This window comes from Pinus tabuliformis, chromosome 1_2 (assembly GCF_031772625.1).
Source record: "Pinus tabuliformis cultivar Carrire ecotype Pingquan chromosome 1_2, CPIR1, whole genome shotgun sequence".
Classification (NCBI taxonomy): Eukaryota; Viridiplantae; Streptophyta; class Pinopsida; order Pinales; family Pinaceae; genus Pinus; species Pinus tabuliformis.
The window spans coordinates 1303818254-1303843926 of record NC_142298.1 but is presented as its reverse complement, the minus strand read 5'-3'; the positions used below and the strand labels follow the sequence as shown (position 1 = coordinate 1303843926).

General features: G+C 39.2%; 1 protein-coding gene across 3 annotated transcripts in view; it reads right to left on the bottom strand.

Moving 5' to 3' along the window:
* Positions 1–25673, bottom strand: part of LOC149211001 (uncharacterized) — a 543418-nt gene that overhangs the window by 76968 nt on the left and 440777 nt on the right. For all 3 annotated transcript variants that reach the window (XM_089396847.1, XM_089396848.1, XM_089396849.1), the window contains 2 exons: positions 21238–21401; positions 20717–20857 (listed from right to left, as the gene is read on the bottom strand). In XM_089396847.1, coding sequence (XP_089252973.1) covers positions 20717–20857; positions 21238–21401 — 305 coding nt within the window. The remainder of the gene's footprint in view (positions 1–20716; positions 20858–21237; positions 21402–25673) is intronic.

Below are 25673 nucleotides of genomic sequence, written 5' to 3'. Positions count from 1 at the left end.
TGAGAGGTTTGTCATCTTCAACCTTAAAGTAAAGATTAGGGTCAGTTTCACTCCTAGTGAATCCCAGCTTCATCAAGTAGTTATCGATCCTCTCATTCCATGCTCAGGGTGCTTGCTTCAGCCCATAGCGCGCTTTCTTCACCCTGTACACATGAGATTCTCGATCATGAATCTCAAATCCTTCGAGTTGTTCCACATAGACTTCCTCTTTGATCGAACCGTGCAAGAATGCAATCTTAACATCCATCTGATGTAGGTTCCATCCTTGCAAAGTAGCAAGGGTTATGATCAAGCGGATGGTGGTATATCAAGCAACAGGTGCAAATATCTCATCATAGTCTATACCTTCCTTCTGAGAGAAGCCACGAGTAACAAAACGAACATTATACTATTCAGCACTTCCATCAGCTCCATGCTTTATCTTGTAAAGCCATTTCGAAGTGACAACTTCTTTGTCCTGGGGCCTGGGGACCACATCCCAAACATTGTTCTTCATGATGGACTCGTATTCCACAATCATGACATCCTTCCATACTCGATGCTTGACAGCTTCTGCGAACGTCTAAGGCTAATTTTGAATGAGCGTCCTCATGATGGTCAAGTATCCCTGAGACTTGGTCAGCTTCTTACTTTCACAGAAAGTCCCTCTGGGTGCAATGTGTCCCTCGGCCTCATGAAGTGTCCCCCTGAGCCATGAAGGCCTCTTCCTAGAAGAGGAAGGCTCTTGCAGAGGGGGATCAATAGGACCCATAGGTTCTTCCACATCGGGCATCGTCTCGTCTTCCTTTTCCTCCGGTTTCTTGGTGTCAGCTTCTTTAGATTCCCTTAGAGTAGGAAGATTGTCAGCTTTTCTAAGAGCCATATCTTCGTCAAAGGTTATATCATAGCTAAACTCGACTTCCTTGTGACCAGCCACATAGATTCTATAGCCCTTAGTATTCGCTATAGCCCACGAAGATTCATTTCTTTCCAGATGCACCCAATTTATTTCTTTTCTCTTTCGGCACATGAAAATATACAAGACTTCCAAAAATTCTAAAATGAGATACGTCAGGTTTCTTACCGGTAAACATCTCTTTAGGAATCTTGGAACCCAATGCTTGATGAGGGCATCGGTTTTGAACATACACGGCGGTATTCGCAACTTCGGCCCATAGAAACTTCGAAAGCCTTTGATTATAGAGCATAGCACAGACAGCTTCCACAATTGTACGATTCTTCCTTTCCGCCACACCATTCTGCTCAGGAGTGTATGGTGTTGTAGTCTCCCTCTTAATGCTAGCCTCTTTGCAAAAGTCATGGAACTCATTAGATTCATACTCAGTCCCATTATCAGTCCTTAAGATCTTGATCTTCATTTCGGTTTGATTCTCGATCAAGGCTTTGAAGTGACGAAACCAAGAGAACACTTCATCCTTCTTTTTCAAGAAGTATATCCAAGTCTTGCGTGAATATTGTCTGTAAAAGTGGTAATATAAATATCCTCCCAAGGAGTTCACAGGCATCAGACCAGATATGTCTGAGTGAACCAACTGCAATATATCAGAGGTCTTGCTATGGCTTAAGGGGAATGGTCCCCTTTTGAGCTTTCCTTCGACACATCCCGAACATACACCTTCTTGCTCTATTTTGAACTCTGGCATCCCTGTCACCATTTGTCTCACATCGGGTAGAGCTTTATAGTGAAGGTGACCAAACCTCTAACGCCATAGTTCGGATTGAAGGGATGTGTCACAAGACATGACACCCAGCGGACTTCCTCCGACCTGATATAATGAATCAACTCAAAACCCAAGAGTGAAAGCATCTTTAAAATTCTTTTTCTATACACGTACCTTACCATTGATGAAGGCCACCTTGTAGCCTTTGTCTTCCATTGTCGAAATGGACACCAAGTTTTTTTTGAGAATAGGTACATATAGGACTTCTTGCAAATGAATTGTATTAACCTGATTCAATTAAAGAATGACATTCCCTATGCCTTTCATAGGATATGTTGAGTTGTCCCCAAGAACAATTTCCAAGTTGGTCTCCTTCTCTATTAGATTAGAGAGAGCTTCTTTGTAACCAGTGAAGTGCCTTGAGGCACCACTATCAATAAACCAATTTCCCAACGAGTCTGGGGGAGCAGTAGTAGAGAGGGCCACTAGTAGATAATATTCATCTTGCTTATTGTTAACAACGTCACATTCATAGCTAGAGTTTCTTGCTTTCTTCGAGGGTTGACCACTTCCTTGATTTCCGACATTCTTCTTTCCACTGAACCTGCCATCCTTTGATTGCCTTGAGAGTGATTTTGATCATTGTCATGATGTGAGTCCCTTTTATCAAGGCACTCCCTTGCATAGTGGCCCATTTTCTTGCAATTGTAACTTCTTCCTTTTCTTCCACCCTTCAATCCGGCCTTTCCTTTAGATTTAGCTCCGGAATTGTTGCTCCTTTTAGCATAGAAGAGAACGCAGTGGGATTGCCTCTAAGTGCAAGCATTTCCTGCTCTTCCATCCTTGTTTCTTCTTGAATGCATCTCACTATCAGTTCCACAAATCCAGGGATTACATTATTGTTGAGAAGAGTGGTTCTAAATATGTACCATTCAGATGGGAGATAGGAGATCATTCTTCATCTCAGTGATCCTTAAGAAGTATGCTTGCATACTCTCATCTTTTCCCTTCTTAATTTCCTTCAGCTTATTTCTAAGGAACAAAACTTGATTTGCATCATTAACTTTAAATAAGCTTAGCAGTCTATCGTAGATTTCCTTAGAGGTGGTCAACTCGAAAACATAGGCCACCAAGCGTTTGTCGATAGAGTCCCAGATGATTTTTTTTGCTTTGACTGCTCCCTTGGTCCACTTGTTCCTAGCAGCAACAGATGCATTTGATGGAGGCTCAATGATTCTGCCTCTCACATGGTCCAACACTTCCTACTCTTCTAATGTTAGATCGAGAAACATCTTCCATTCGTGATAGCCAGACTTATCGAGCTTGTCTTCAATGGGGAAGTGTGATGAGGACCCCATGAAGTCTTTGAGATAGCTTCAACAGCCTTCGGTGATTGCTCTTGCTCTTGCTCTTGCTTGGGCTTTGTCTTCACCTCAGCTCCGATTCCATGTTAATTTATGGTATGTTCTATGCTGAGTGCAGTTTATTTTGATTTCTTCTTATTAGCCACTGTTTAGCAATCACATAAACATAAAGTAAGATGTTGATAGAACATTAATGGATCGACAGAAAACAAGCCAAGACAAGAGACACAAGATGTGGCGGCTAGCCACGGACAAACCCCAATATAGGGAAACCCTTTGATCAGTTTTTCTTTAATCTTCAATAGTTCAGCAGAGAGAAATAGTGCAAATTTAGAAATCTGTAATTTTATGACAATAGCAATAAACCCTAACCAGGAAAGTCAAATCTAGTCAAAGGTGAAATTGACCTTCAATATATTTGGTCAATTTCCCAGTCATCTAGTCTTCCAATAGTAAGAAGAAGCAGCCCTCAAACAGCCCAAAAAAACACAGTCAAACAGCAGTCAACTGTAATCAGCCTACTAAACCAAACTAGGGCAGTCAACCCTGGTCAAATCGTAGGTTAGGATGCCTTGGTTTTTGTGCCAGAATTTGCGGCCTACCTAGGAAAGGTAGCCACACCAAAACCATAGCCCTAAATTGCCCACGCTAGTCAAAGAGATGACCTGCTACTTCTATGTCCTCCAAAACTGCATCTTCCTTGCCTCCTTGTTGTGTCCTTCTTCTCCCACGTTGGTTTCTCCTTGTTAACCCAATGCTAAGGAGAGAGAGAGAAGAATGACTGAGATGAGATGGTGAAATGATACCTCCACCTATCTTCTATTTATATGAGATGTTGAACTTGTGTGTCACATATTTAGATGTTGGGCGACCTTGACAATTTGTCAAGTAATTACAAATAAACTCATATCTCCATAAATACTTGTCGGAATGGGATGATCGTTAGAACAATCCTACACCTCTCGACGAGAGGAATCTAGGAAAAATATCAACTGCCATAAATAATATGACCCACATGGAGTTTGGCCCTAGTTGCCAATTTTAACAGTAATTAACAAGTAGGAGAAATAAACCAGAAGAATACAAATAAAATTTCTAAGGGATAAACTTAGAAATTTCAACAAGTTGTAGGTTCGAGATGGAATTACAAGGTCAAGTATGTTGCTGATGGCAGTGTGGAAAATTACAAAGGCAGGTTCATGGCTAAGGGGTATGCTCAGAAGGAAGGGATAGACTACCAAGACACCTTTGCCCCAGTAACCAGGTATACTTCTATTAGATCTGTGATATCCCTTGCAGCACAGATGGGGTGGGAAATTCAAAGGGGAGTGGGAGTGACACAGAGGCTCCCAAAGGTTGCGCAATGCCTCAAAGGGCTAATGCAAAGGGTCCTGGGGATGACGCAGAGGCCAGAAGGGCGAGCGTTGAGCTTCAATTGTGCTGGAGAGGGTTTCGTGGAACAGGTTTTTTGAATACTTGTTTCCAGATATAGAGGTATTGTTGCCGTGTATTTTTCTTTGTCAGGTGAGCCAGATTAGGCACGCAGATGTGCTAAGATAGACTGCATAATAATATAATCCTTTCAATAGCTGCACCGATTTTCCTGCATTGGGTTTTTCCAGGGACATTGGTCCAAAAATAACTGTGTCACTTGTGTGCTTGTTTTCTTTCAATTAATGATTTTTAGATGTTGATACTGTACTTGTGTTTATTTTTAGTATTTACATGGTAAATAACTTGCTAAGTAATTAAACAAGTAGGAAGAAATAAACCAGATAGTATAGGAAGAATTTCCAACGGTTTAAACTTAGAAATTCCAACATAAATAACGTGTTTGTAATTAACAAGTAGGAGAAATAAACCAGAAGAATAGAGATAAAATTTCTAATGGATAGACTTAGAAATTTCAACAACTTGTAGGTTCGAGGTGGATTTACAGGGTCAAGTATGCTACAGATGGCAGTGTGGAAAAATATGAAGGCAAGTTCGTGGCTAAGGGGTATGCTCAGAAGGAATGGATAGACTACAAAGAAACCTTCGCCCTAGTAGCTAGGTATACTTCTATTAGATCCGTGATATCCAAAGCAGCACAGATGGGGTGGGAGATTCCGAGGGTAAAGGGAGTGACGCAGAGGCTCCTAGAGGTTGCGTAGTGCCTCAGGGGGCTGATGCAGAGGGTCCTGGGGCTGACGTAGTTCAACAGGAGACTGACGCAAAGGCCAGAAGGGCCAGCGTTGAGCTTCAGTTGTGCCGGAGAGGGTTTCGTGGGACAGTTTTTCTGAATACCTATTTCCGGATATAGAGAGATTGTTTCCATGTATTTTTCTCTGTCGCGTGAGCCAAATTAGGCACCCAGATGTACTCAAATAGACTACATAATAATATAACCCTCTGAATAGATGCACCGGTTTTCCTGCATTGGGTTTTCCTGGGGACATTGGTCAAAAAATAACGACGTCACTTGTGTGCTTGTTTTCTTTCAGTTGATGGTTTGTAGATGTTGATACTGTACTTGTGTTTATTTTCAATATTTACATGGTAATAACTTGTTAAGTAATTAAACAACTAAGAAGAAATAAACCAGATAGCATAGGAAGAATTTCTAATGGGTTAAACTTAGAAATTCCAACATAAATAACTTTTTTGTAATTATCAAGTAGAAGAAATAAACCAAAAGAATACAAATAAAATTTCTAATGGATAGACTTAGAAATTTCAACAAGTTGTAGGTTCAAGAAGGATTTACAAGGTCAAGTATGCTGCAGATGGCAGTGTGGAAAAATACAAAGACAGGTTCGTGGCTAAGGGGTATGCTCAGAAGGAAGGGATAGACTACGAAGAAACCTTCGCCCCAGTAGCCAGGTATACTTCTATTAGATCTGTGATATCCCTTGCAGCACAGATGGGGTGGGAGATTCACCAAATGGATGTCAAGACTGTGTTCTTGAATGGGTGATAGACGAAGAAGTATACGTTGAACAACCAGAGGGTTTTGAGACACATCAAAAGAAAACTCATGTATGTAGGTTGAAGAAAGCCTTGTATGGGCTTAAACAAGCACCTAGAGCATGGTACGGTCGAATTGATGGTTACTTGCAGAAGATGGGATTCGTCAAGAGTGACGCAGATCCCAACCTCTACTATCTGACTATAGAGAATGAGCCTCTAATTCTGGTGTTATATGTCTGTGACCCTTTTCTGACAGGTTCATCTAGGCTCATCAAAGGTTGCACGAAAAACCTAGCTACAGAATTTGACATGAAGGATTTGGGACAGATGCATTATTCTATGGGGTTGGAAGTTTGGTGGCAGAAGGGTGAAATTTTCCTTCGACCAGGGAGATACTCTACAGAAATTTTAAAGAGGTTCAGAATGCAGGATTGTAGACCCATGGCTACTCCAATGATTACCAACTGGAAGAAGATTGATGTGTCTGAAGATAAAGAAGTAGATCCCACCTTGTACAGGCAGATCATAGGGTCCCTGAGGTATCTGGTCAACACCAGGCCAGATTTTTGTTATGCTGTCAACACCCACAGTCAGTTCATGGTGGAACCGAGGAGGGCACATTGGGCAACGGCCAAGCATGTTCTCAAATATATACGAGGAACAATCGAGCATGGATTACTATACACTCGAGCCAATGATATCAAACTGATTGGGTTCACTGACATAGATTGGGCTGGAAGTTCAGTAGATCGGAAAAGTACCACTAGGTACTGTTTCAACATTGGATCAGAAATGACCTCCTGATGCAGTACGAAACAGAAGTTTGTAGCTCTGAGCTCAGCTGAAGCTGAACATATGGCGCTAACACATCATCGTGTGAAGCCATATAGCTTAGAAAGTTGCTTGTGAATCTATTCAGGAGAAGGATGGAAGCGACCAACATTTTGTGTGATAATCAGAGTTGCATCAAGCTCTCTGAGAATCATGTTTTTCATGATCGGTTGAAGTGTTGATTTGGGGTAGCATCGGATGTGCTCTAGCCATGAAATTTGGTGGAGAGGTTGGGGCACATGAGATCTCCAATACCCAGAAATGGTTTGGGCAAATTCTAAACAGATCAGGAGATATTAAAATAATTAATATTTTTAATGGAGTCCCTAAGTCTAAACTTAGGGAAAATAAAATATTAATGTGTATTAATATGAATCTGTGTTAGAATGGTCCAAAACACATGGATCAAGCCAAATCTAATCTTAGTCGTTGATTAGGGACTTAATCTTGGTCGTTGAGATGTCAACAAGAAAAGTATAAGAGGAGACTTGAGGGTCACTTGGAGAGCACACCAGATGATCGGAAATTCTATTCTCTAGAGCAGGGTTTGCTAAGAGAGATAGAATCCGTGATCGGAGAGCAACTGAGGGGCATTGAGTACAAAGGACAAAGAGACAGAGATAGTGTCGGGAGAGCAGTAGAGCAGCCTGACAGGGTGATGCAAGAGCAGCCAGTGCTCACGCAGAGGTAGCTAAGTGTTGCCTAGAGCACCAGAGAGGCCAGCGTAGCTGACGCAGAGGGTGAGAGAGCTAATGCAGGGCCCCTCGGGGCTGACGCAGGGTTAGCGCTAGGCAAGGGAAGGCTGACGCAGTCCAGATAGGCAGACATTGGGGTTTCTGGTGCAGATTTGTGTTGAGTAGCTGCCGAAAGGATTATCCGGGGTTTCAGTGAGGAGATTTGTCAGAAACTGAGAGGTATTACTGCCAAGGAAATTCTCTGTTGGGTAGGCCAATTTCGACACCCAGATTGTACTCTGATATTGCTTAATAAGAAAACCCTCAAATAGCTGCACCAATTTTCCCACATTGTGTTTTTCTGGGGACATTAGTCCAAAAATAATGGTGTCATATGGTGTGTTTGTTTCTGTTTCTTTTAGTTGCTGATCTGTATTATGTTGAGCATGCATAGTGTTTATTTTCAGTATTTACATTGTAAAAAACTTGTTAAGGAAAATAACAAGTAGGTAGGAATAAATTAAATAAAGTGCATGGAGGGTTTCTAACTCAGTAAACTTAGAAACTTCAACACGAAGCACGTCGACATCAACTGTCACTTTATCAAACACTGTGTCAAGCGAGGTGTTGTATAGTTACTATACACTCCAACAGGAGAACAGGTGCAGACATTCTCACCAAGGCTCTAGGAAGAACAAAGTTTGTTTATTTCAGGGAGAAGATGGGGATGATTGAGAATCCGTTTTAGTAGCAGAAACTGATAGTGCAGTACTTATGAGGGAGTTGCATTACAGATGCAGTAGTGACAGTGGCAATGTCATGGGCAGCAGTACAGGTTGCAGCAGTGTAGTGAATGAAGCGCAGCAGACCGAGCATCACCAACGCAGAGGATTGATGTCGTCGATCAATGTCATACTTCTATTAAAAAGTATTGCTAGAGCACATTCCTCGCTAAGAGGGAGTGTTGATTTTTGGGTAGCATCGGATGTGCTCTAGCTTCGAATTTTGTGGAGGGGCTAGAATGCACAAGATTGCCAAGACTCAAAAATCATTTAGAGAAAATCCACCCAGAGTGCATGTTATTCAAATAATTAATTTTTTTAATGGTGCCTAAGTTAAAACTTAAGAAATTAAAATAATTGAAGTGAATTATTGTAAATATGGGTGAGATTAGATCACGGCCATTGATATCTCAACAAGAAAAGTATAAATGAAGACTTGAGTCATTTGGAGATACACCAAGAAATTACTCTATGCCCGAGGGAAATCGATTCTCAAGAAGAGTGAGTTCGATTTCAGAGGGAGAGTTCTAGGGAGAAGGAAGAGGAGGGCATCAGCATCAGTCGGAGACTGAGGAGGAGGGGACACAGTGTATTAGAGGGACAGCATAGAGGGACAACGCAGCAAGGGACGCAGTCCTCACACAAAGATGACGCAGAGGTGATGTAGTGGAGGTTGGAGGATCTCTTGAGTGTCAGAATTTCTCCAAAGGGTAGAGGAAAATTATCTCAAGTGTTTTCACAAAGGTTTCTCTATGTTCTGCAAATCATTTCTTGTAAAGATATTGTTGCTAAAGAATAATAAATAAACCCTCATCTGTTGCACCAGTTTTTTCGCATTGGGTTTTTCTGGGGACTATTGTCCAAAAACAACTGTGTGGATGTGATTGATTCTTGTGCTTGTATTTCACTATTCTTTTCTCGATGCTATTATGTGACAACTGTAGTAGATTTTACTTTTATGTTCGCTGAAGGATTTTGTAAATAACTTATTGTGGAAAATAAGTGGGAGAAATAAATCAATTATTGTAGTAGAATTTCAGGTTATAAATTTTCACACTAGTTCCTAGGTCAACCCCCACGGCCTTAGCCATCAAACCTAGAAGACCTTGACATCATTGACCCCATCAGCACATCTCCCTCTCTCACTCTCTCTCTGTAACGACCCATCTATAAATATAAAGAACGCAAGAATAATAGCAGGTATACGGTACATGCATATGATAGCTACATATGCATGTGTCGCATACACCACGCTAGTATTTTATACTAAATTGATTATAAGTGCTAAATATCATGACACTTCTTTGAATAGAGGCTCTACTCATTCATCAATATTGCTTAATGTATGGATAGATCTTAAAAGAGGACTATATATATTATATTCCAGATTATTGATAAAAATTATATTAATAAATTAATCAAATAAATTTTAAAATATATATAAGTAATTAATTAAAAAGGGATCTAAGTATAAGTTATAATGTTATATTAAAGAAAATATATAATAAAACATAATGTTTATAATGTAATGTGATATATTAAATTATAATGTGATATATATACGATATAGTGTTATATTAAAGGAATATTTTAATAAAAGTATAGTATGATTTCAAAAACATAAATCATGTACATCCTCGACCTTAAAAGAGATAAGGGAGGAATACGTAAGAAAGGGCGTGTCATCAACAGGTTGAGCGGTGGGTTGCAGATGGAAGAGCGGCCACCGCCAAACAACAGAATAAAACCACAGGACATGGATTTCTGAAGGGGGACAAAAAAAACCAGAGGGAAGAATTCTGAAGGAGAAGGAAATCATCCACAGGAAGAGCTTGAGTGTTCTGAGGTTCTGGGCACAGGGGAACAGTCAGCTTCTGTTAAGAAGCTTACTGGATTGAGCAGCCAGGCCCTGCTCAGTTTGGCTGGGTGGATTAGGTCTTTTGGACACTGTAGCAGCGCAGCCAAAGGCATCTTCAACCGCAGCGGCGCAGGTAGGTACCTCAGCAATTCGGTTAATTGATTTTGTAAGATCTCGGGAAATTGTTTACAGGTTCATTATATAAATTCCTTATTGTTGTTTTCACATATGTTTACAGTCTTTACATGTGGTATCAGAGCGTAGGTTAAAACCCTTTCGACCTTACCGGCCCTACGCATTGTGCAATTCTCTGAGTTTTAATTTTGTTTGGATTTTCTGTTGAAACTGCTGCATAGAAATTCCAACCCTGGTTTTCATGTTTTCTATCAAGCACCTTCACAAATGCTATTATAATCATCCACTGGGATCCTTCTTTGAAAACTGCTCATCTGAGAAGATGATGGTGCACCAGTTTGCTTCTGCAAGCTTTAAGTTTCTTATCAGGAAAATGACATGAAGTTCCATCAAGGTTACAACTGTCAATTATGATAGATCCTTCCATCTGATTATGCACAATGCCCTGCTTTCCATTTCCTGATGAACTTACAGATAGTTCACTTATGAGCTTCATTTGTTGTTCCTGTGCAAAATTATTTAAACCTCTTTTCCCAAGCACACTACCATCTTTGGTTTTCAGTTTTGAATCTTTATCCAGGCTATTCCAAGATGTCCTCAAAACACCGACCAGTTTCTCTTTATTTTTTTGTTCTATACTTCTCCGAGTTTGTTTTCTGAATAATGATGCCCTCTTCAGCAATATCTTGTTGTATACCTCCTTTGCAGGGACCTTTTACCATATTGCTCAATCCAATAGCAGGTATCTTCCTACTTGGCCAAAACCTTAGTTTCCTCTTATATTGATTAGAAACCTCCCCTCCTTTGCCATCCAAACAACTGAAATCTTCAGGAGAAGGCCCTGAGAATTGTGAGTGGAGACTTGAAGGTGCTGTTTGGGCATATGCCTATTTCCAGTGGCCTTCAAATTTGTCGGTCTCTATCTACAATTAGCAGACAGGAAGAACATTTCATTTAACAAGGACGAAGGCACCTTTACGGCTAGAGCCATTCTTGAAGCTCGCTTCTATTCTTGAACCATCGTGTTGGTACTGTGGACGTCAAGTTAACCATCGTATGACCCCGTGAACGAGTCTCCTGTAGCAGAACCTCGCGTATAGTATACAGAGAGTGATATAAAATCTCGTAGCATATAACACCTTTGGTTCCAACACAACGCGTAATCTATTATATGTCCAAGTGTCTGACATAATTTACGTAGGTGGTGAAATCTGGTTAGGACAACAAAAGATTTCGTTGTTATATCTGTATGGTTGAATTACGAACTATATGGGATTGTTTGTATGGAACTATAGTAGTGTGGGTCTATGAATGGAATTTACTATATATTATATTGCTCAGTTTAATTTGTCGTGCCATTAAGAAGGCTGATCATAGCGTTGGGGAAAATCCCGAACACCCCTGTCCATAAGTTTAGGGTCATTACCTGGTTACTTATCCTGTGGAGAGTAATGATTTTTGCATGGCATACACTTGTGGACGTCATATATGTTGTCCTACGTATCTGCGTACCGTGTCAAGTATCAAGTTAACCAGCTAAGTGATGAGCCACGGGGAATATCATAAAATAACCAGATGCCAACACCTCCATAAAATATGCCGACGTGTTATTTTAGGGACGCGCATACCAAATTTAATTATCATGGAATCCTGAAAAAGCTTAATTATATTAATTATAAGCAAATTATACTTGAATTAAATTATTAACAATCAATAATAATCGATATGAATGTCAATATATATATATATATACATACATATATATATATATATATATATATATTGATATTTTCAGAAATACATCCGGGACCCAATACTGAAAACAGTGCAACAAGGAGCCCTCCCTTAGTAACTTGGTTCCGTTGATACCTGAGCGTACACGATGTTCATCATCAAGTTTGTGGGAGATACGTCATATAGCTTATTCATATTTAGATTAGTAATATACGAGCTGTTAATTGATTAATAAAAATATAACCTAGATTATGTTTTAGGCACCACTAATCGTATAACGTAAATGGCTGGGATTTAATAATCTTCAGCGGGAATCGCGCATCACGCATGGAATACGAACTGCATAGTACAGAGTGGATGGTGGCTTGATCTTTTAAAATTATTCAGTGAAAGAAAAAATCGAATGCTTAATATCAGGGCTGCCGCAGATATAATAATAGATATAATTTTGATTTATCTTCTATTTAATAAGTTATGATATTTTTATTTAATATTTGAATAATAAATTATTATATTTTTACTAAATTTTTATATAATACCACGGTTATTACATTTACCCTCATAAATCTAATCTTATCGGAATCCTCTCCAATACTTCAAGAGTGAAATCAAGAAAGGGAAATTCATAAGTAACATTTCTCTTATGGAGAATTGGGTCAAAACCAACACACCATTATCAATAAAATGTCACTTATATCATTAATTTGCTAAGTGAACAAACTTAATTAATTATTTAGCTTACTTGGTTGAAAATGGCATCCTCTTCTTAACGAGAAAAGCAAGGACAACACTACTCAAAAAATCCAAAAAAAAAAATCTTTTATAAAATTGTAATGAATATGTTATAGTTATAATTGATATTCTGATAGTATACATCTAAGTAACATATTCAACATTGTAACTATGTGTGTCCTTCTGTAGAGGTAATAGTTTGAGGCGTGATGAGTGTGTTGACGATGTTCATTATAACGAGATATTTAATATTTAAATATTTAATTTTGTGAATGTTACTTAGTAATTAATTTTGGATGATCTACCCTAGGCATTAATAACTATACACTTCTGCATTATTTCATATTAGGAAATAATACCTTGCATTAGGACAAGGAGATCGCGAGACCACCCTCCTTGACCTCGGTACCAGTAAGATCTGCCTAGCAGATAAAAATAACAAAAAAACTATACCCGTTTATGAATGTGAAATTGCGAAAAGAAAACTATATGTTAAATTCAAATATCTACCTCAAATTTTTATAGAATTTTATTATGTACACAGGAAACATTACAATGATAAAGACATATGAGCGACGACGACGTGATTGGGCAGCATCACCGTCATTAATGCCACCACCATCGCCATCATCATCCCCATCGCCACCACTATCACCATCGTCTCCACCAAGACCATTATCAACACCAATCGCTCTGGCACCAGAGTTGACCGTGATAATGAACTCATTGGAAGCCTTATTGGAGACATTAAAAGAATCAACTAAGGCTAAGACCAAAGAAGAACTTCAACCCTTAGCTACTAGTTCAACGGAACCAAAGAATTTTGAGCACAAAAGATCAAAAGAAGATATTTCTAGGGAGCTTCAGAAAATTAAACTCCCAGAATTTTCAGGAGGTCGAGCAGGTGAACGCGCTGAGGCATGGTTAGAAGGAATGAACAGATGCTTTAGATTAAGAGAATATTCTTCTTCGGCAAAAACAAAAATTGTTGTATTTCAATTAAAGGAAAGTGCCTTGATTTGGTGGGGAAATCTGGAAAAGCAACTGCACCTTACATCGGATAATGTTCCTTGGGAACTATTTGAGGAAAGATTCCGCGCAAAGTATTTACCTCCATACTTTCAACAACAGCAAGCCAGAGCCTTCCATACCTTAGTACAGGGTAATAAAACAGTGGAAGAGTACAAGATAAGGTTTATGGAGCTTGTAAAATACATTCACTACTTAGATTCTGATGAACGTCAAGCTGAACGCTTCATATTTGGGTTGAATCCTCACATCAGAGCCTTGGTGAGCATGTGGAAACCATCATCAGTAGCTGAGGTGGTAGAATGTGGTCGTTATGCAAAAGAGCACCTTGGAATCAAAAAAGATGTAGGGCCAGCAGAACCTTTACAATCAAGATTTCCAGGAAAGACTCCCCGAAATTTCTTCAGAGGAGGTAGCTCGAGGCCACCTTACAATAATAGATTTACTCCAAGAAATGTGGGAACAAGAGCTCCCATGGCAATAAACACTATAGCCGCTAAATCATCAAACACCAATCTATGGGCATCTCGTGGAAATTCTAGTAGAGGAAGAAATTCGAGAGAAAATAACATGAGAGGACGCTAGAAATTCAGAGGATCAACGCAGCTTAATTGTTGGGGATGTGGAGGACCACATTTTCAACGTGATTGTCCAGAAGCTTCGTCAAATATATTGCAGAGGACTGAAAAGGAACCAATATCAAATAATCAAGGTAATCATAGAATTCATGCAGCAGTCAGCAACGACCAAGAAGCACATCAATTCACTGTAGTGGAATCTTCAAGTATTATTAATGGTATAAAACTCGAAATCTTATTTGATACTGGTGCCACATATAGTTTCATTTCGTCATATGCATTAAACAAATGTGGGTTGACATCTCGCAAACAAAATGATTTCAAACCGGTGGAAATGGCCTCAGAAGAACTCCAATCTGTGGGCTTAAGTGTGGATCAATGCAAAATTGACCTAGGGGTCTATACGACTAAACTGAAAGTTTATGTCACAGCCTTAGGAACTTATGATCTTATCATAGGTATGGATTGGCTAAAAGCTCATCAAGCTTGGGTAGACTGTTATAGGAAAATAATTCTAGGTATAAATGATGAAGGAGAAGTAATCCAAATTCAAGGAATCAAGAGAAAAGTATCTTTACGCTACATATCAGCAATGAAAATGAAGCGTTGTTTAAGGAAAGGTTGTCCGGCATATGTAATTCAAGAAGTAAGCAAAGAAAAAAGACCATCCTTAGAACAATATCTGGTGTTAGCCGAATTTCCGAATGTATTTCTAAAAGAACTACCAGGATTACCCCTTGTAAGAGAGCTGAATCTCACTATTGAATTAAAACCTGGTACCCAACCGATCTCTAAAACACCTTAGAAAATGACAACTCCAGAACCTCAAGAATTGCAAATTCAATTGAAGGAACTATTGGATATAGGACATATTCGACCCAGTGTATCACCTTGGGGTGCTCCTATAATTTTTGTGAAGAAAAAAGATAGATCTTTAAGATTATGCATAGATTTTCGAGACTTGAATCGAGCTACAGTAAAGAATCAATATCCTATGCCTCGAATCGATGATCTTTTCGATCAAATGAAAGGAGCTGCTGTCTTTTCAAAAATTGACCTTCAATCAGGCCACCATCAGCTAAGGATTTCTGAAAACGATATTTGTAAGACTGCATTCCGGACAAATTTTGGACATTACGAATTACTGTGGTACCATTTGGGTTAACAAATGCACTAGCAATATTCATGAACCTTATGAACAGCGTTTTCCGCGAATATCTTGACCAATTTGTACAAGTCTTTTTAGATGATATTCTCATCTATTCCAAGAATAAGAAAAAGCATGAAGATCATTTACGGATACTATTGTCCTGCCTTAGAAAACATCAGTTGTATGGAAAATTATCCAAGTGTTCATTCTTTCAGGAAAAGATTCATTACTTAGGTCATCTATTCCAAGAATAAGAAAGAGCATGAAGATCATTTACGGATATTATTGTCCTGCCTTAGAAAACATCAGTTGTATGGAAAATTATCCAAGTGTTCATTCTTTCAGGAAAAGATTCATTACTTAGGTCATATCATATCAGGTGAAGGGACTTCAATAGACCCTAAGAAGGTAAAAGCAATTATGGAATGGCCAATACCGAAAAACACACATGAAATACGAAGCTTTATGGGTTTAGCCGGTTACTACCGAAGATTTGTGGAGGGATTCTCCAAAATGGCAAAGCCGATTACAACTCTTCAGCGTAAAGGTGTTAAGTATGAATGGACTGAGGAATGTAATAAAGCATTCTCTGAACTCAAAAGACTACTCACCATTGCACCAATCCTAAAAATTCCTAATACGGACAAGGATTTTACGGTATGTACTGATGCGTCCAAACAAAGGCTGGGTGCAGTATTGATGCAGGACAGAGGAGTGGTAGCATATGCTTCCAGAAAGTTAAAAACTCATGAAGAACTCTATGCTACTCACGATTTAGAATTGGCCGTTGTAGTGCTAGCTTTAAATATTTGGAGACACTATCTAGTGGGACGAAGTTTTGTACTTAAAAGCGACCATCAAAGTCTACAATATTTGTTCACTCAAAGAGACTTAAATCCCAGACAAAGACGATGAAGTGAATTCCTAAGTGAATATGACTTTGGAATATCATACATTAAGGGAAAATAAAATGTAGTAGCAGATGCTTTAAGCAAAAGACCTCGGATATTTTCTCTCATACCTATCAAAGTAGACTTAAGACAACGAATACTGGAACATCTCATAAAAGATAGCTGGTATTTAAAGGTGAAATCTAGTCTTGAGGGTAAAAAGCCAAAAGAATCTAGTTTGAAGGATATGAACTAGAAAATGATGGAATCTTACGATTTCATGGAAGGATGTATATTCCTAATAATACGGATCTTCGAGCCACTATCCTTAAGGAAGCCCACAGAGCAGTATATTGTGCACATCCTGGAGTAGGGAAAATGTATGCGGATACCAAGAAACTCTTCTTCTGGTCGAGCATGAAACGTGATATCGTTCAATTTGTTGCAAAATGTTTGGAATGTCAACAAGTAAAAGCAGATCATTGTCACCCAGCGGGTCTCTTACAACCTCACGACATTCCTATGTCTAAATGGGAGATCATTTCTATGGATTTCATCACTAGACTACCTCTTACTTCTCAAAGACACAATGCCATTCTGGTAGTAGTGGATAAATTAACAAAAAGCACCCATTTCATCCCCGTAAGAGATACTTACGATGTTGTTAATGTAGCTCGAGTATTCATAAATGAAATTATCAGATTTCATGGAGTACCTAAGAAGATTATATCTGATAAATATTCACGATTCACTTCAAAATTCTGGACTTGCATGCAGTCAGCCTTAGGAACTCAACTAAATTTAAGCACTGCTTACCATTCCGAGACTAATGGGCAAACAGAAAGGGTAAATCAAGTACTTGAAGACATGTTGAGAATGTATGTTATGGATCAGCAATCACACTAGGAAAAGTACTTACCCTTAGTCAAATTCGCATACAATAACAATCACCACAGTTCGATTGGAATGCCTCCATTTGAAGCATTATACGGCAGATCTTGCAGAACACCGTTAAGTTGGGACAGGTTAGAAGATCGAGTGATGATAGGACCAAAATTAATCCAAGAAATGGAAGAACAGGTAAGACAAATTAGACAACGATTAAAGGAAGCACAAGATAGACAAAAGAGTTATGTTGATGCTAACAGAACTGATAAGAAGTATGAAGTAGGGGATTAGGTTTTCATCCGCATCAAACCAAATAAAAGTAATATTCGATTTGGAAAAGGGACGAAGTTGTCACCCCGATTTATTGGACCATTTAAAGTCCTGGAAAGAGTTGGACCTGTCGCCTATTCAAGAAATGGAAGAGCAAGTAAGACAAATTAAACAACGATTAAAGGAATCACAGGATAGACAAAAGAGTTACGTTGATGCTCACAGAACTGATAAGAAGTATGAAGTATAGGATTAGGTTTTCATCCGCATCAAACCAAATAAAAGTACTATTCGATTTGGAAAAGGGACAAAGTTGTCACCCCGATTTATTGGACCATTTAAAGTCCTAGAAAGAGTTGGACCTGCCGCCTATTGTCTTGCCCTGCCACCTAACCTGCATAAAATGTATTTCACGTATCTATATTAAGACATTATATAGTTGATCAATCTCATAACCTTCAATGGAAGGAATTGCAGGTATCGAACGAGGGAATCGTATCAGTGGAACCATTACGTATACTAGAACGTAGGGTTTGACAGCTCAGGAATCGCCTGGTAGACCAAGTTAAGGTCTAATGGGACAAGTATAGTCCTGGATCAGCTACTTGGAAAGATACAGAAGACATATGTCAAAGATACCCAAATCTGTGTCAATTTTGAAGAACTTTAAACTATGTTTAGTATATATTTACTTCACTGCGAATCATAGACTCAGAACCATTTTGAATGATTATATATAAACGTGAAATTTTTTGACGTAATCTATGTTTAAATTCTGTTGGTACATGGATACCAAAACGAAATATGTTATTGATCTTACTAAATTATAGTTGTCAAAGTAAATTTTAAGACAATTAAATGATTTTACTTCTGATAGGAATTAAGATATTATAAATCTGTTTTATTTATACATGTCAATATGATCAATTGAATAGAAATCAAGGAATAATTACATTGTAAATGAAAGTCAATGACCTGAATAGAATATGGCAAAATATGCTATACTGTAGTTGACATATGTGAATTATACATAAGTTATTTTGAATATGCTAATGCACATTTTATAAATGCATGGATAAGTGTATGATTGCAGATAATAAATAGTTACCAAAATGACCACGTGATGACAGAACCTCAGAATAATTAAGGCTCGAAGATATTCTATGATAGGGTATTAACCCTAATTCTACTGGGAGGGGTGGAGGTGTTGCCCACTGGTTTTCCTCTGAACCCTAGAGTCATGGGAGGACTATGCAAATCACGCTCCCCTAGACATGTGATGATGACTATCAGATGCCTACTTGGAATTAGGTCAATATAACTGACGCTATCACCCTTAGAGTTTATGAATGGTTAGGTCAGTAAAACTAACGCCATGGCATACTCCAGTAGAGGACGGATAGGATGGGAGCGGAAGAGATTAGGAAGGATATGATGATTTTAGAATAGCTTGGGAACTTGGATAGGGCAAGGCATAACCAATAAATTCATAAACCTAAAAATATTTCAAAACACCAATTTTATAGTCTCCTTATAAGAAGAATATACTAATTTCTATTACAAGTAATCAGATAAGATAAAAACTCTAACTTCGGGACGAAATTTTCTAAAGGGGGAGTGTATGTAACGACCCATCTATAAATATAAAGAACACGAGAATAATAGCAGGTATACGGTACATGCATATGATAGCTACATATGCATGTGTCGCATACACCGCACTAGTATTTTATACTAAATTGATTATAAATGCTAAATATCATGACACTTCTTTGAATAGAAGTTCTATTCATTCATCAATATTGCTTAATGTATGGGTAGATCTTAAAAGAGGACTATATATATTATATATTCTAGATTATTGATAAAAATTATATTAATAAATTAATAAAATAAATTTTAAAATATATATAAGTAATTAATTAAAAAGGGATCTAAGTATAAAGTTATGATGTTATATTAAAGAAAATATATAATAAAACAATGTTATATATTAAAACATAATGTTTATAATGTAATGTGATATATTAAATTATAATGTGATATATATACGATATAGTGTTATATTAAAGGAATATTTTAATAAAAATATAGTATGAATTCAAAAACATAAATCATGTACATCCTCGACCTTAAAAGAGATAAGGGAGGAATACGTAAGAAAGGGCGTGTCATCAACAGGTTCAGCAGTGGGTTGCAGATGGAAGAGCGACCACCGCGAAACAACAAAATAAAACCACGGGACATGGATTTCTGAAGGGGGACAAAAAAAAACCAGAGGGAAGAATTCTAAAGGAGAAGGAAATCATCCACAGGAAGAGGTTGAGTGTTTTGAGGTTCTGACCACGGGGGAACAGTCGGCTTTTGTTAAGAAGCTTACTGGATTGAGCAGCCAGGCCCTGCTCAATTTGGCTGGGTGGATTAGGTCTTTTGGAAACTGTTGCAGCGAAGCCGGAGGCATCTTCAACCGCAGGGGCACAGCATATTCAACCGCAGCGGCGTAGGTAGGTACCTCAGCAGTTCGGTTAATTGATTTTGTAAGATCTCGGGAAATTGTTTACAGGTTCATTATATAAATTCCTTACTGTTGTTTTTACATCTGTTTACAGTCTTTACACTCTCTCTATCTCTCTTAACAAGTTCTTTTCTTTCATTGTCCACCTTTCGAGTCTTGGAGAAACTTACTATTTTTTATATCATCCTACCTTCATCACAGTTTTATACATATATGTATGTTTCTCTATTTGTATTATTTTTGGCCTTTTCTAGGAGTTGCGCTAGCATTTCCGCATTATGTTCATACTGGTTGTACTCTTCAGTCCCACTGACCTACATTTGTGGTCATTTGTCAGTCATTGCTGAAATTATCTTATCTTATGATATGATTAATCCCAAAACATTACTCAAATTGTGGCATTACCTAGAAGTCCATATTTTAAATGTTGAGGAAAAAGATCAACCGATTTTTTAACTGTCTGCACATGAGCAAAGATAAAAAGAAGAAATCCTTTGGTTCCAAGTAGAGATAGTGATCCTTCATCCAATCAACAGAAAGATGGAAGCCATTAAGAACATCCCTGGGTTAATGCCTATCAAGAAAACAGTTTTCATACCAATAACAACAGAAATGAACCATACAATAAGTGGAAAATCAGAGATATGCCTTATATGAGTTCTGCTGGAAAACTTACATGACTGATATTTATCATATACTCATAAATATACCGGGGCAAAACATCAACAAACTGTACAGGTAGTTGCACCATTTTTGTGCTAAGCACTACCACCACCCTAAGCAAGGCACAAGTGATGTCAAGAGGTGGATTATGGACCTGCAATTTCAACGAAGTAGTTACAAAGCATCAGCAAGACATTTGTTATCAATCGTATTGAGATATACTATGATAATCTTATTAATATATAACGAACAACCACAAAACTTAAGTCATTCGTGAATACTATACTCAAGAGGAATTAAAAAACTAGAGATTCTTGAGACACCAACTTTGTTGACATCATCTGAACATTTTCCACAAGTTTATAAAGAGAGAGATCCTGAATAATGAAAAATAATAAAACTTACACAATCTAGGTATGATTGCCATAACTACCAATATCTGGGATAGAAGCACAATAAGTCCTTTTAACTAAAGGATTTTTTATATCCATGTAGCTAGGAATAGAAAGAAAATAATATTTGCATTAGACTTACAAGTTCTTGAAAGATTGTAGGCTGCACAAGATGCAACACAAGACTTTCATCACCCATTTCAGAGAGACATAAACAAACAATGCGGGTAACAGCCTTGTATCTTGCAATCCCCAGACCCAGAGCTCTCTCACTTTCCTTACTTTCAAAAGATACTAGTGGATTATCTGATAAGACATCAATAATCATGAAAAACAAAAAGATAATGTCAGATCTATAAACAAACTCAGGCTAATGTTCTTAAAAAGTAAAGGACAAATAGAATAAAGCCAAGTCATAAAAGCAATAAGCATGTACAAAAAGATAAAAAACAAATGAGAAAATAGAATTCAAAATTAGAACTCAACACTTCACTATGACATCTACCAGTATTCCCATCTTAAAATGAAACAAGTGTTGATTTGTGGTAGCATCAGATGTGCTCTAGCCATGAAAATTGGTGGAGAGCCTAACGCACATAAAATCTCCAAAACCCAAAAATCATTTTGGGAAATTCCATCCAATTGGAGAGATATTAAAATAATTAATATTTTTAATGGAGCTCCTAAGTCTAAACTTCGGAAAATTAAAATATTAATGGGTATTAATATAAGACTGGGTACCCCAGATGCGGGTGTCGAATCAAGAAGGACGAGCATGCCACATGCTACGCATGGGCTGCCTCGTGTAAATCCCACGGCTCCCCGAAGAAGGCCGTCTTATGGCAATTGAGCCCCCCAAATTGTTAATGCATTCAATGCCGGAGAGGAGAGGTAGATGGAGGAGCAAGGCGGAGTTAATGAGCGCCTGCAACGAGGGAATGGAGAAGAATATTACAGGCTTGATGGGTCGAGCAGGGTATTCTGGTCTGAGGAGAGTTGGTGGATGCGGAAGCACAGCGAGCTTCGGTCGAGGACGTTTTCATTACCTGGTGGCCTGGAAATTATTCTTTGCCGCCATTCGGGTTGCTGGGTTGGAAGGAGACGGCAATTTGCGAATTTGCCGCGACAATTCTGGAAATGGAATTGTCGGTTTTCAAGGGAAGGAAGCCAAGGTGAAAGCTGGGCAACTGAGAGCGAATTGGAAGGAAATTGCTTCTGCTACCAATTTCAAGCTCACCCCCGAGCATACCGAGGAAGCATTAGACTTACCATGGTTAAATTTCGAGAACGACAGCCATGCAGAAGGGGTCCATCGAGAGGGTCCTCCTCAAGAACCCCTGCAGCAGATGAGCATCACCACTGCTGCTGCTGCTATTGTCACAGGAGAGCTCGAGCAACCCCGCTACCCATCAGACAATTTGTGGAGGTCGGGAGTTCCAGTGAAGGGAAACCGGAGCTCCCTTCCTTTGGCTCTGTGGTATTCACCCTGCCAAGCACTGAGGACAACGCAGGCGTTAATGCCCACATCTCAATCCTGTTTACCAAAATTCCGGAAGGCGGTGAGGATGAAAACCCCCAGGACCCGCAGGAGAAGCAATTGGAAGGCCCGGGCAAGGAAATTGACCTCGGAGAACAATCGACTACCGGAAAGGAAACCGCTGTGGTGCCTCCAGCGTCTGAAGCTGGAAGCTTGGGGGAAACAAGCTTGCACGACCGCTTTCCTCCAGTGGGGCCACCCCCCCCAGGTGTGGACGAGGAAAAATGGCGGAAAATGTGGGAAGGACGCGCAGAAGGCGATGGGTGGGCTTATGTGGTTGAAGACACGAGCCTCTGTGAAGAGGCGGATGCACACCTCGCGGCCCTCCTTCCATCTTCAGCTCGTCTCCAAGCTTAACGCAGCGGCGGGTAATGTCTTGATTTTGTTATTGGGTCATGTTTACTGGCATTTGCTTCTTCTATCTCTGTCATGTTTAATTCTGTTGAGTCTATGGTCAAGTCTATGGTCAAGCCTTAACTCTGGGAAGTCGAATTTGATAACTGACACCAGTGACTCAGTCATGTTTACATCTGTCTGGTATAGGGGTCGGTCTATCTTAGCGGTTAGCCCCTGCGTGGGCAGTAATGTGTCTGGTCTTCAGGGAATTTGATAAATTTGGCTACTGTTTTGAGAATATGGTTCGGTGCTGCCCCTGTGTGGGAGCTTTTATTCTCATGGATAATTCTGTTTGGTTTTGGCGAAGCTGCCCCTGCGAGGGAGCTGTAAGGTCTACAGTCAGGATTCCCAGGGTGACTCTTCAGGCCCTGGAAGGCATGTCATGCAGTTTGTAATTTTTCTTGTACATATAATATAATGCTTAGCTAGTTTTTACAGAGAAAAAAAAAATATAAGACTGGGTGAGAACGTTCTAAATGATGAGAATCAAACCAAATCTAATCTTAGTCATTGATTAGGGACTTAATCAACGACTAAAGTATAAGAGGAGGCTTGATGGTCAGTTGGAGAAAGACCAGTAGATACTCAATATCTCAACGAAAACCGATTCTCAAATAGAAGGAGATCGATTTTCAGAGGGAGAATGGCAGGGTGGAGGAAGAAGGGGGGATTAGCAGCAGTCAGGGGAGCTCAAAAGAAGTGACACAGGGACTCCGAGAGACAGCGCAAAGGGAGACACAGATCAGAGAGATGCAGGGATGATGCAGAGAGGGACTAGAGCCACGCAGAATGACGCAGGGCTGACACAGTAGTGAAAGGAAGCTCTCCAGGCTGTCAGAAAGTCTCAAAGAAAAGTCTCAAGTGTTTTCTCCTAGTGTCTATGTAAGTTTTTCTGTAAAAGTGATTGTTGTTGAAGATTAATAAAACCCTCCTCTATTGCACTGCTTTTCCCGCATTGGGTTTTTCCGAGGACAATTGTCCAAAAATAATTGTGTTGATGTGATTGATTCTGGTGCATATATTTATTTTTGTATGATGGTGTGATATCTGCTATAGAATTTATTTTAATATTTACAGAAGGGATTTCATAAATAACTTATTGGAAATAATAAGTATGTTAAATAAATCAGTTACTGCAATAATAGAATTTCTGTTTAGAAATTTTCACATGGTATGAGAGCAAAGATTTGGTGACAGAAAGGGAAAATATATTATGGGTCAAGAGCATGACGCAAAGGCATCCACTCAAGGGGACTCGTGCAAATTATCAAAAGAATGCACAAGAGACAAAAATTACGATTATTCTATGTTGGCTTCCAGATTGGAAGAAGAAGTAGCTTGCGTAGCAAACTCTGCCTCCTCAGGGGTTTGGTATATAGATAGTGGAGCTTCCTGGCATATGACAGGAATCCGATAATGTTTTTCAAATTATCAAGAAGAATGAATGAATTTTCAAATCACCATGGGGAATAACACAAAGTGTACTCCAATAGGGAAAGGTACTATAGCTTTTCAAACAGAAACTGGAAAACGGTTTTGAGCTACCAATGTGTTGCATGTGCTAGGACTGGAGATGAACTTACTTTCTGTATCTCAACTTCAAAGCAAGGGCTATGACGTTTTCTTCATTAAGGAGAAAGTATACGTCAAACACCCGAGCTGGAAAAAGAAGGTCCAGATCGGAATCAGAAGTAACAGGCTGTACAGGTTGCAAATAGAATCACCAATGGCACCGATAGGTAGTAATGCAGACAAGGATTTGAATGAACTATGGCATAGAAGGATGGGACATTTGCACCATGGGGCTCTGAGAATTCTCAAAAAAACTGTAACAGGAGTTCCAGATCTTAGTACTGAACGAGGTGATTGTTGATTGGGGGTAGCATCAAATGTGCTCTAGCCACGAAATTTGGTGGAAAGGTTGGGGCATATGAGATCTCCAATACCTAAAAAGGGTTTGGGAAGATTCTAAATAGTTCAGAAGATATTAAAATAATTAATACTTTTAATGGAGTCCCTAAGTCTAAACTTAGGGAAATTAAAATATTAATGTGAATTAATATGAAACTGTGTTAGAATGGTCCAAAAGACATGGATCAAGCCATATGTAATCTTAGCTGTTGATTATGAACTTAATCTCGATCGTTGATATGTCAACGAGAAAAGTATAAGAGGGTCACTTGGAGAGCACACCAGAGTGATCAGTCATTCTATTCTCTAGAGCGGGGTTTGCTAAGAGAGATAGAATCAGTGATCAGAGTTGCAGCTAAGGGGCATTGAGTACAGAGAGACAGAAAGCCAGAGATAGTGCCGAGAGAGTAGTGCAATAGCCTGGGAGAGTGACGCAGTAGCAGCCAGAGCTCACGCAGGGTCACGGAGAGGCAGCCAGGCGCTGTGCAGAGCTTCAAAGAGGCCAACGTTGTTGATGCAGAGGGCCAAAAAGCTGACACAGGGCCTCCTAAGGCTAACGCAGGGCCAGTGCTAGGTAGAGAGAGGCTGACGCAGTCCAGAAAGGCAGACGTTGGGGTTTCTGGGGCAGATTGGAGCTGAGGAGCTGCCGTAATGTGTTTCCGGGGTTTCAGCGGGGATAATTGTCTCAAACTGAGAGGTATTACTGCCAAGGAAATTCTCTGTTGGGTAAGCCG